The sequence below is a fragment of the Larimichthys crocea genome, chromosome I (assembly GCF_000972845.2).
Source record: "Larimichthys crocea isolate SSNF chromosome I, L_crocea_2.0, whole genome shotgun sequence".
Lineage (NCBI taxonomy): Eukaryota > Metazoa > Chordata > Actinopteri > Sciaenidae > Larimichthys > Larimichthys crocea.
The window spans coordinates 41066657-41079932 of NC_040011.1; the positions used below are offsets into that span (position 1 = coordinate 41066657).

Sequence of the window (13276 nt, forward strand, 5' to 3'; positions counted from 1 at the left end):
CAGTTATATGCAGCGTGCAAAGCTTGTTTTAGCTTGAAGAGGGCCAACAATTATGATATGCTGCGTGTAGCAGTGGCACACTTTGAAACTCAGTGAATGATTCTCTGAGGATCAAGCTTAAATTATGTATGTGCAGTTCAGTGCAGAGCTCTGTAAACAGTTATGCACTTAATGGACTAGATGACTGACAGCAACCTTGCCTGTGTTGCAGTGTTTCTTTTTTTTTTTTTTTTTTCTGGGTTGCGAGAAGGTCCAGGCTAATATCAAAAAGAAGTTTCCCTTTAGAGAGTAAAGGCTTGTGGTGGTTGAACAGTCTCACAGCTTACAACTAGTGTCCAAAGCAAACAAGAAAATCATAACAACCTATCAGTAGCCTGGTCTTAGGTCTATAAAAAGTGGAAATGCACTTTTATTGAGAAAGAATTTGCAGAAGCCTGACATTATAAATGTTTTCTTGACACTGTAATTTCCCTTGCAAGAATTTTTCTCCATAGGAAAAAAAAAAAAAAAGCATTTACAGGAAGTGTAATTGGCAGGAAGCCTTTGACCAGACCCCGGCTGACATTGGATTTTACGCTATAAAGTAATTGCTTGGAAAATCAGTTTGTTACAATGTTCAAAGTTCAAAATTTATTATTATATTATATTATTATTATAAAAAAATGTTTCTTTTCTTGCAATCTCCGAGTTCAAGTTTCAGTAACACAAAACATTAATCTGACAATGGCAAAGGTTTTCTGAAATGACTCTATGTACAGAAGACAAGTCAAGTCTTCTCTGTGCAGCGACATGCCCACACTGTTAGCTCTCCTCCTACACAAAGTACAGTATACAGCTCACAGTCAATATAAGGGTAAATGAAGTCAGTGTTCACAGTGTGCTGCACTATCTTAAGCCTGAGGCTTAGACTGAGGACAAAAGATAGTTTCATTAAAACGGTATGAAAAGTACATCATTTCTTACTGCGGCTCCACACTGTGTGTTTTCAGCTTTACCCTTAAACACACAGTGGTCTCTGCAGTGTTACTTCATAAACTGACAATAACACTGAGAACAATGAACAATTATATGTTGTATTGTATGTATGGGTCTGAGACCTTTGTTGCACGTCATCCCCACTCCCTGTCATTGTCCCTCCTGTTTTCCTGTTGCAGTGAAACATACGATTTTAAAGCATTAAAGATATTTAACAGCAAGCATATATAATAAAGAAGACACGAAATCAGACTCAGCCGTACACACAGAAGCATACGACATTCTCAAAATGCACCAGTACACTCTTGCCACAAGAGTATCCTATCACAGAAAATATTGTGGGATACAGCTGTCAGTAGGATTTATGAATGCATGAATTATGCTGCACCACCTTATGCACTCTGCACATGCATTTATACATAAGGTCCCTTATCCCTGCCTGATATGTGGGTTCATTTATGCTGATGAACATATGACTAGCACTCGGCTTACACGGAAATGTCTTCCTGGCGCTGTTGTAAGCGATCGTGGGTCTCTCCATACTATTGTTTTTGTATTATAATAAAGGTGAGCATTTTGTTATATGTAAACACTAAACCCAGAACCAAGAGGCACTGACATCGGCTCTCATTCTTTCTTTACCAAATGAAGCAAAACTGAGTGAGAATTATGTTAAAGGAAGTTTGTATTCCTTCGCCGCCGTTATGACATTAGTATGCTTCACTGCAAAGCTAAAAAAAAAAAAAAAAATGAGGTGTTTAATTACGATGTTAGAGTAATTGGAATTCAATTTTAGACGGGAAAAAGGTTCGCATAATTACTGTGGATAGATTTACCACAATATACAGCAGAGTTGTCAACCATTTAAGTCCAAGGGCCAGCCAGCCAGATTTAATCACAAGTGAGCCAGACCAGTAAACACCATTACATAATAATCCATAAATAACAACATATCCAAAGCTTTTCTTTTAAGAGTTACAGGAATTACATTCTGAGAATGTTCATTTACAAAGAAGACGATAAACAGTCTGACGTGTCTTAAGAACAATGAGTGCAGTTTCAACAATATGTCTCAGTTTTTCCACTTTCACCCAGTCTACTGTCATTACATGTACATTGCACATTATATAAGATGTACTGTCTACACCTGCTCTATAAGAACAGTTAACAGCTTTTTAATTGAATTACAATTTACAGGTCGCTGTGGAAACAGCAACATAATATTTTACTTTTATCTTCACCCAGTAGACAAATCAGAAATAATTGTGCATTTTATTGAGAAATCTGAATAAATTATGATTCTGCAAACTTCACAAAGTCATCCAGTGGGCCAGACTGGACCCTTAAGCCATATGTTTGACACCTCTACAGTCTATTCTATACATCTTGAACGTGTTTACTTCTCCTTGTTTGAAGGATGGTGTTGGTTTTGTGGTGAATTGTGCTGCTTTTCCTCCTGGCACTGAGCGGATATGGTATATAAAAGGCACGCTGAGATGCTCGGGTCAGCTTCGTTGCACTGGATTATTAGTTACCAGTGACACACAAAGAGCATATTAATCACCGGTTTAACACTTTGAATCCACAACCCTATTAACATTTCTTTCCTAACACACTTGCTGATACAGAATCCCAAGAATGAGATTATCACTTACTACTATTTAGCCACTTCGGCTGTGAGCATCTGTACTATTTAAATTAGAAGACATTAATCTTGCTGTAGCAGCAACAGCTACAAGTTTACTCCTGGAGTCTCTAATACTAATGCTATTCATTGGGATGCCCTGATTGCCTCTAAATACATTTACTTCAATTTAATAGTGTTGTCTAATCATGAATACTGAGGAATCTTATCATTGCCTCAACTGGTCTTACTTTTTCTAAAATGCACACCAAAAACTTTCTGTACACTTTCTCTCACTAGCACCAGCCCTGCTCATAAGTACTACCTGGCTATGGATCCAATGGGAGAGGTTCTTTACGTGTCCGACACCAGCAGTCGCAGAGTGTACCGGGTGAGGAACCTCGCGCAGCCAAAAGATCCGTCTCGCAACTTGGAGGTAGTGGCCGGCACAGGAGAGCAGTGTCTGCCCTTTGACCAGAGCCACTGTGGAGAGGGCAGGAAGGCCACTGAAGCTGCGCTCAATAACCCTCGAGGTAGGAAAATATACATTAAAAGATGTTCTTTTGCTATATATTGATGCCATGAGCATGGATTACATTTATCCCTCTGGACCGGTGGTCCTCCAGGCTAATTCATAGAGATTTGTGGTCAGTACTCACAGATCAGTGTTTGGCAATGTTTGGTATACTGTACCTAGCTGGAGGGCTATGTTCTCTTAACTAGTTTTCTGAACGTCACTGGCATTTTGAATAATTTAATATTTTTCCTGATTTTGTATTTCACCACATGCATGCAGAGTGTGGTATGTTCAGAATCAGCGCTGAGATTATCATAGGACATAAAAACTACAATCATAATCTCATGAAAAGTCACTTTGATAACCCTGAAACTATCTTTGAGTGCTTTGTGTGCTCTGAACATCATTCTCCTGCAAGTCTAGTGTTTGATATTTAATCCGTTTTGGAGGATGGTATGATGTTTTTTTCATATTACGAGAACTCGTTGCCACGTCCATCAGTCCATGTGTGTCATACATCTATAGATTCCAGAGTATGTACAGATTCCTCCTGTGTCATGACCTTGCCACAGGCGGTTACTTTTTAATAAAGTCAGACTCGATTCCTGCCTTGTTCGGAGATATACTGTTTAATGGACTGACTAGCCACATTTTAAAAGATATATAACCGTGAACTGTGAGCGAGCCAATGTTCTATTTCATCAGACAAAAGATAATTACAGTTCAACCCCACTGTGATTAGATTTATTCACTAAATTATAGCGCTGACTATCTCTCTCTTTAAAATGCAAACATGTTTATAAGGGATATCATTTTTCTGACGCGTAATCCCAAGACAAGTATTAATGTTATGACTGATTTCCTGAAGTTATGTTTTGACAAAAGAGACGATCACTGGGAGCTTTGTTCCTTATACATCTTATAAAATAGCACTGTAAGCCTTCAAATATTTAATTAAGCATTAAAATAATGCTTAATTGGTTCAAGGAACCTACTGTGTTCTACCACAAACCCCCCACACACACTTCCTCGCTCACCAGCAGCAGCAGCAGCAGCAGTCTGTATTGTTGACACCACCTGCGATGGATTGATGGAGTGTTGATGGTTGTGCCTATTTCTTTAACCCTGCCATCAGCATTTTTAAATATGAATCGATTTAAACAGGCAGCAGTGATTTCTCCTTTTCTTTGTTGGTCACTTTTAAAGATAATTACTTTATTTCATGTCATTTTCCTTTAAACTATATATATAGAGAGAGAGAAATAGAAATAGGAAATTGTCACCCTTGTGTACCAAAATATTGCTAGACTGTTTTCCACAGCAGACATTTTGCCATGTGACAGTAGGAAAAACACAGGTGTGACCAATAAAACTAATAATCATGGCAGCAGGACATTCAGGTGTTCCAGTTTCAGGACTCTGCTATTGTGCCTGCTGGCTCACTGTCATGGCTTACTGGGACACTTCAATGGAATGAGGGCATCATTAATGTTATTAGTTGCGCCTGTGCTATTCTTACTATAACAATCAAAATTGTATGTTTTACTGTATAAAAGGTCTATTACATACACACAGGCAAAATGCAGTGCAATTTATTCTGGTCCAGGGATGTACAACTTTAACACAAACAGACCTAGACCCCCTTTTTGAGAGGGAAAAACTGTGCACTTAAAGATGAGTGGGCTAAGAAATTCACGTTCATTTTGGCCCGAGGGAAGACCAAGGTACCCGATTTGCAGAGAAATAGCGGGGGCAGTAGTGAAGAGTCATAACTGCAACACCAAACATGCAACTATCCCCGAACAACAGAGGTGAGAAGGACAAAAACGAAGCCAGCTGAAGCTGTCATATCAAGCCTCCAGCAGAATAATTGTAAAATCAATGACACAGCAAGAGCGGACAATGGAGGCTCCACCAACAGTAGCACGTCCTAGGCAGACACAAGAAGGCCTTTCCGGACACTGAATGAATAAAAAACGTATATGACTGATGGTAGAAGGAAAGAAAAAATAAATCAGATACCACTCTTAAATTTCTCTGCAGCAGCAAGACGAACTAAGATTCTTGCCGAAGATTTGCTCCAGGAACTCTGTGATGGTATGAAAAAGGCACAATTCATCTCACTTGCCATGGATGAATCAACATGGATGACCATCCGTGACAGGGAGAGAGAGAGGGGATGGTGCAAAGCTTAAAAAACTTGCCACCCTTGATTTGATATATCACTGCATAATCCACCAAAAAGTTCTGTGTGCCGGTCTGGGAAAAAATGCACTCAAAAGTAATGACAAACTGTGATGAGACTATTTGATCCGCACCGCAGCAATGCATGAGACTTCCTGCGAAAAAAAGAAGAGAAAATGAACTGTTGCACTTTTGACAGATATAACGTCCCACCTCAGTGACCTTAATGTCAAGCTTCAGGGCAGAAACAGCACAGCCAGTGACCTCCTGTCTGCAAAGTGTGTGCTTTTCAGAGGGAGCCGGGGGAGTGTTTAAACTTGACATACAGGAGGACATGTTGCACTTTCTAAAACTTTGGATGAAAAATTACCACCAAGAACCATGCTGTGGTCCCTGGAAAAGCTGATTGAAAATTCACAAATCCGCTTTTAGGACCTCAGCATGGGAAAACAAAGCTCTGCTGTACAGTAAAGCCATTTCTTGTCAGAAATGTCACAGAATTCTCGATGGAAACACACAGAATCTGTCCCCGGGTCAATACAGCTTCTCTGCAAATAGAGTTGCTTGAGCTCCAAAAAAAAGAAAAAACTGTCTCTGCTGTGTGACCCTGTCACTTTCTGGACAAAATAAAGTTCCCTGCTGAAGATACATGCACAAGGTGGCCTTTCATAGCCCATCCTCACTATGTTTGCTTCAACACACATACAAACACACACACACATTATTCAGGCTGATTAGACCTCTGCTCATGCCGCGTTCATGTCATATCAGAGTTACTGTAATTACCACTTTTCGACTGGTAAATACCTTTGATGTCAACATCCAGGCCGCAAATTACGTCTGGAATTTCTTTTGAAAGCTTTGATATATCCGACTTGGTGCTTAATAACAACACAGAAGTGACTGAAAACGGAACAAACACGTACGCCTCATATTGCGCCCGCCGCTCAAAGTCATTAAACTTTGATGAATATAATGCTATGTTGTCAGTTCACTCTCACACAACCGACACTGCAATCATACGTCTTGCGTTGTCAGGTGACATGAAAACATGTGAATATTTCCCATTTCAGCCATCCATGCCGTATGATGTGAGCGTGGCATCTGGTTGAAGGCGGATGGAGTTGAGCCGAGAATTTACTTGAGCTCTCCAAACTTTATAACCATGAAGAATGATGAGGGTGTCATTTGTCCAAAGCTAGCAGATGCAAAAAAGCTAACGGGAGAGTCAGGGAGATGTCACTCAAGCACAGCCTGTACACACCCACACAGCCCTGCCAACTTTACCCAGCTTCCCTTTAACAGGCAGAAAATTTCAGTTTGGCAGCAGCCCAATATATTTCTTCACCACATACACTGACCAACAATGGCACAGTGTTCAATCAGGAGGATCTGTATTTTGCAGAAATTGGTTGTAAAAAAAAAAAAACAGGTAATAGCTGGTCACGAAGAAAATACAGAAATTGTCCTATGATGAGAATTGATGTGATCTTAAAATGACAATAATGGCCTGACTAATAAGGGTAAGCATGGCTTTCCATGGCTTACAGCAGAAAATGGAACTTTTAGGCGCTAAACTAAAGCCAAAGTCTGTTTTTTTTTTAATACAGAGAAGTCTGCAGATTCGCCTCTGATTCCCTCTTGACTATTATCCCAGTTCAAGCTATTTGAATTAATGCACATTTATTTCAGACAGTAAGCCCGGAGTGTCGATTTGAATTGGTTAATCATTATACCCTTAGTTATTTGCCGGCAGGGGTTGTTCCAGCAATGTGTCTTCTCTGTCGTTGTACTACATTTTTATTTCCTTTCCTCTGCCCTGCCTGTTAGCTGAAACAAGCCTCACTGGTCTCTTCTGACTTCTGTCATCAATAAGGCATGGTCACCCACAGGAAAGCGGGGGTTAGTGAGGTTTTTTTGCCTATCGCAGTAGTCTGTAATACTTAAATTTAGACACCCAAGTGTGTCTTTATACAAGTGCAGCAGTCTGGAGAATGGGCAACAGTCTAAAAACACTTAAACCAAGTGTTTTAAATTATTTTATAATTTTCCAGCTGTAGGTTTCATGGTGGAAATGACTAATTAACCTGAAATTTGAACTTCATGCCAGTTAAATTAAGTAAAGTACTGACGCAACTTTGCACTTATACAACTCACTTTCAAGTTTTTGATAAAGTCGCCACTATACATACCACAATGTTCATATTTTTTCACATTATGAATATGAATACATTTGACAAAGGATAGTCTTGGAACTCTTTATTTACATATTTGTGATATGTATGGAGTTTTATGCATAAACTTCATCCTAGATATACAGTACTTCCTTTGTTTTGTATTCTAATATACAGTATTTATGCATACCTGCCAATGCTGACCATGAATATGAATGAGACAAAAGAACAAGAGGTAGAATTGAAAACAGCAAGGAGGAGGAAACGACATGTTCTGCCATTCATCAACTTCATCATGGTGTCCTTAATAAGCAGCAAAACATGAGCTTGAATGTGTTTATAAGTGAGAGGAAGACAGCAGTATGGACACTTTCTATTATTTTTATAGAATTATTATTATTCTAATAACCATAATTATTAATAAGGATTTTACTGCCGAAAACGTCCCTAATTGCTTGTTGCATCGTTATGCTGCTGAGGCCAAAATGGCAGATTGTTATGTTGATTTATTCCACCAACCAGCATCTGTGGAATCAGGCCATTATATACTGTAGCTGGTATATGAGTTATCATATATACTGTAGTCAGGGAAGACCGTAATAGGACCAGACTGGGCTTGAGGAGGCAGCATTTGCACAAAAACTAAGTGCTGCCAAAAAAGAAGAAATAATCTGTTTACTGCCCACACCAATCACACCCACACACCTGGCCAACTCTTAGTCCCCAGGTCGCACAGGAGATTTAGCCATAGGCCTGTCATTCAGACTGCACCCACAATCCTACACGCGGTCTCCTGTCAGTCATACTCGGCTTGTGCGCGCAACTCGGTCCGGTGTCAGACAGCCAGTCAATATGTAGCACAATAAGTAAATGTAGCGTAGAAGTGTCTCCATACTTCATACTGGCTCTAAAATACAAAGTAGCTCCAAATTTGATAGCAGAACTTTGATTTTCTTTTTTCTTTTTTTTTATCATTACCTCCAACTTCCTAAGTTCATACAGATAGAAGAGGGGAAAAGATGATGAAAAGGGAAAGAAGATGATAAGAGAAAAACAAGATTGGATCTGATTCCTGCTATAATTTGACAGATGATCTAAAGACTGTTATCCTCGGTGTACGTGCTCCTTATACCTAAGAACATGCTGTATCTCTGCCTTTATACAGTAATAGAATATTCTGTCCCAAGACTCCTCCTGTTCACGCACGGCCAGGTATTTTATACTCTTTGACTCGCTGCACTTCACAGACTCTTCTGTGGTCATTGTGCTCAGACTAACCGGCTCTTATGAAGGCTCTGGAGATTTCTGCCTGGAGCCCAATGGTTCCCTGTCATCCATCTGCCACAGCCCACACTCATCCCTCCTCCCTGCACCCTCTTACCAATGGTAATGAGTGGTAGACTTCAGAGAGAAATATCTGTCCATTTATTTTTTAAAAATCTGTAGCTCTGTGATTCTTCCGGCATTGATCTCGCCTTGTGTCCTCTGGTGTGTTCCAAATTAGAGCCTTCCTTCTTTTTTTCTCCGCTCCCTCACTCCTCTCATATTGTCTCCTCCTCACCCTCTCATCGATGAATCATCCTCGTGCCCTGGTGTTGACACAGCTGCCTTGTAGGCCTGCTGTGACACATAATATTGTTACAACATGGCAAACAGTTGTTAAATAGTAATCCATAATTTTTTTTAATTTAGCCAACAATGTTGCGGCACCATTGAGCTGGCTGCTGTTGCCCAAGTTCATAGTCTCTCAATAGCGTAAGCTGCAGGGATTATCTCGTGTCCTTCAAACACTCACTTATGAATACAAGATCTGGGGCATTGTTTAGAGTTGGCTCCACATGCGCCTCTGCAGTCAATTAGCTCTGTAAATAAAAGGCCTTGCTCTATTTAGGATGGATCCCATGTCTGACATGAAAGAGGCATCAGTCCCACAAGACCCCAAAGCCTTGGCTCACATCTCTGGACTCCTTCACAACATGAAGGGTTTTTTTTTTGTTGTTGTTGTTGTTGTTTTTCTTACACTTTCGGTGAATAATAGTTGTGTGTATGTTAAAAATAATTGTCTTGTGTTTCATGCGTAGCTTTGGACAGAGCAGCTTCAAGAGCGGCTCCAGTGATTGAGAGTGCAGCAGTTGATGTTTGCCATGCGCATGTCTTATCTATTATTTGTTGACTAGTCCCAGACAGCAGAGCTGATATCCACAGAGAGAAGTGTGTGTGCATGCATGTGTGAGTGTGTGTGTGTGTCAGTCTCTCACTCCGACCCACAGGGGGCAGACTAATGCCCTTATCAGAAGCTGACATGCTGCCACCACATTTCTCCTTCTTGCCCCTTCGGCCTCGCTCTCTCCCTCTTTCTCTCCCTCTCTCTCTCTCTCTCTCTCTCTCTCCCCTCTCTTCTTTTCTCTCCTCCTCTGCTTTCTGCCTGTCTCCTTTTTCTACGTCTCTCTATTCCTCACACAGACAAACACATTTGTCCCCAGCTCACTCAGCCCCACAGCTGCGAGGCACGCCATCGGAGTTGAGATAGCTGGAGCCGAATGAAGCAGCAGGGTTTAAACTGGTCATGGTTATTAGCATGTTGAACAGCCATGGAGTTTAAAAAAAAAAAAAAAAAAGAGCCACAGCCAGGGGTAAATATGCCTCACATGGCACATTGCTGCTTGGCCACCAACCTCAGACCAGGACCAGCCAGGCCTCATGCTGTACAGTATCTGTCTTGGCTGGGGGTTGACATATAAGCAGCTTAAGCAAATGAATATCTTCACACATTGGGCGCCGGTCTCATTTACAGAAATGGATGAAAACGTAGCAGTGTGCATCGGAGCGTTTCCCAGTTTGTTTCATCACTGTGAATCAAGCATTCGATGCTGTCAGCAAGCCCACACTCAAACCATTAACTCAGCAAACACAGATCCCCTGCTTCTCTTCCAGCAGCAGTCATATGAGTGGTGGTGTCCCTTAAATGCACAGCTCTAATCACTGCAGCCTGCGTTCACACTTTTTCCAGAATCTGCCACTTCCCAAACTGTATTCTCCGGCTGCAGCAGTGAAGTTAGAAGATCTCCTAGGGCTGTGTAGCCTCTATGCCAGCTGCTCTGTGTTATAACTTTCGGAATGAATATGCCATTGTTATTCTACCTCTGGCTCCCATAGCATTTAGCGCAGAGTGATTGTTGCGCCTCACAAAATAGAGAGAGGGAGAGGGAGAGGGGGAGCGGATTAAATTGATAGAGAAAATGATGGAGCTCCGAGCTGAGAGTGGGGGAAGAGAGCGAAAGCAGCAAGTGAGCGCGGCAGAGAATAAAAAATAATATGGAATGAATAAAGCAAAATAGAAAATGGAGAGAGAGAGAACAAGAGAGTGAATGAAATGGATAGACAGAGAGACAGACAGACACAGAGAGAGAAATTTTGCATCTAAATCCTGCAGCGTCTAGCATTCCCACACCTCATCTGCATATTAAACTGGCCCTGTGGCTGCCTTCCCTCTCAGAGGGTCAACTATCATTGTTTCTGTTGGTTTAAACAGAGCACTACTTCTCAAAACAAGGGCATCCGATAAGTCACACTGTGTTTTTAAGCTCCAAGATTGGGTCCGTGTGTGAGCGAGCGCATATGTGTGCGCAATTTTTAACAGCCTGCTCCCGTGTTTCATTTCACATTGACCGAGCTTTTGTCTTTGCCCCTGGACATTCCTGCATTAATGATACACACATGAATTAATCACACAGCAAGGCAAACAGCAGCATACTCTATGATAATGCAAATTAGAGAGAGAGACATGAGAGAGACAGAGAGAGAGAGAGAGAGAGACGCCATTGGGTCATGCTATTTCTACCGCGCCTCGTTTTTCTCGCTGCAACATTCATGATAATTAGGAGATCGGCAATGGTTTGTGCAACAGACATGCATCACCGAGCAGCCACAATAAGAAGTTCTGCCGGAGATTTGTTTCTCCCAAAACAACTGCTGGAAATATAGCTGCCAGCGGCAAATCCGGAGGGCCAAGCAAAAGAGCATCAAGCACAGCACACTGCATGCAGGTACATGGAGGAGTAGTTCTTACGTGATTGGAGAAACAATTGCAGACATAATTCTGATGCCCTGTTTGTATTTCATATTGCCTATAGCTTATTCAACTGGATTGCATTGTTCCACATGAGAAAGTCTGTTAGGGCAAATATTGCATGCTGCACACTCATATTTACATATTACATATTTTTCACTGTCCTAGTTGATCCATGGTCTCTAACATGATGTTCAGGGTTGCATGCTTTAAATACAGGCATGTATAATAAGTCTACCATATGCAGGTTTTTGAATGTTCTGATGTTCAGTCTCCAAAAATCACCCATACACTTTAATTATTTTCTGATCTGGCGACACTATCACCAGGATGACACGCCCAACAAGTCCTCATATCTAAACAACGTAATTGGGGGTGAGCGGAGTGAGGAGCAACCACCTAATCCTGCAAAGCGGCTTGGAACTGGGATGCTACAGACTACAATCACATCATGAATTTTCCAGTTTGGTAATTTTCTGCCATGCTCGAGTTTTTTTGTTTGTTTTTTACATTAGTATCATTAGTATGGCAGAGAACAGAGAACTTCTGCCATGTTGTCTTTGTGAGTTGCGGTCATAACTTCCTCATATTTAAAGGAGAGGCGGTGATATATGTGTGCATGTGCATCCCAAAAAAAGGAAATAGTCTTTGTTATAGTGGTGATGAATATTTGATAACATTGTCGTAATCATCATTACATACAGCACAATATAATGATGAACAGTTATAGTAACTGGCATAACACAGTGGTAAAGGAGAATCAGAGCAGGCCGAGGGTGAGGCAGCAGTGTGTGTGAGTGTGACTGTGGGTGTGAAGGTGTTAGTGTATAAGTATGAGCACAATATGTCATGGCATGCCATTTGTGGTCAAACGTTATTTAAATTAAACTTTTGGAACATGTGTGTATGTCAAAGTTTCCTGCACTATAATAAGGTCACACTACCACAAGAGGAAATATAACACCGGTAATTTAACCACTGATGTTTTTCTAGGGTGGCACAGTGGAGCAGTGGTTAGCACTGTGACCTCACAAGCAAGAAGGTTACTGGTCCGAACCTCGGCTGGGGCCTTTCTGTGTGGAGTTTGCATGTTCTCCCTTTTTCTTTGTGGGTTCTCTCTTGGGTACTCCGTCTTCCTCCCGCAGCCCAAACACTCCCAATTGGCTGTGGATGTGAATGTGAGCGGTTGTCGGTCTCTGTGCGCCTTGTGATGACCTGGCGACGTCCGGGATGTACCACGATTCTCGCCCTAAGTCAGCTGTGATAGGCTCCAGCCTCACCGTGACCCTGATGACGATGGATTGATGGATAGTAAAGATGAGTTCAAATATGATAAGACAGTTCCTTCCAAAGTGAGGGTGTCTCGGCTGTGAAACACCAAAGATATTTTCAACAAAACTCAAAAAAGCGGCTTATTGTTTTCAGCCGAAATTGATCAAATTGGCTTCCTGATGATGGCACTTGGAGAACTGGTTGAAGCGTACCAGCGGTAACAGGTACTCTGAAACTACTCCTAGATTTTGATCATGACTGGAGAAAGCAATTTGGAGAAACAGCTTTACTGTTTCAGCAAGTGCCAAAGTTCTGTGGCATATAGTTAAGATAAGATCAAATAAGCAAGACACACACACACAGTGCAGCTTTTCCTCAAAACAGGAGACAAATGCACCGGCTCATATGTTTACACTGAAAAAGGCATTTCGAACCCAAAAAGTTGGGAGCGATCGCTGCGT

The 13276-nt window shown here is 41.3% G+C and overlaps 1 protein-coding gene across 2 annotated transcripts in view; it reads left to right on the forward strand.

Annotated features, from left to right (window-relative positions):
• tenm1 (teneurin transmembrane protein 1) overlaps window positions 1–13276 on the forward strand; it is a 165880-nt gene that overhangs the window by 121724 nt on the left and 30880 nt on the right. For both annotated transcript variants that reach the window (XM_019273992.2, XM_019273993.2), the window contains one exon: window positions 2900–3132. In XM_019273992.2, the coding sequence (XP_019129537.1) occupies window positions 2900–3132 (233 nt within the window). The remainder of the gene's footprint in view (window positions 1–2899; window positions 3133–13276) is intronic.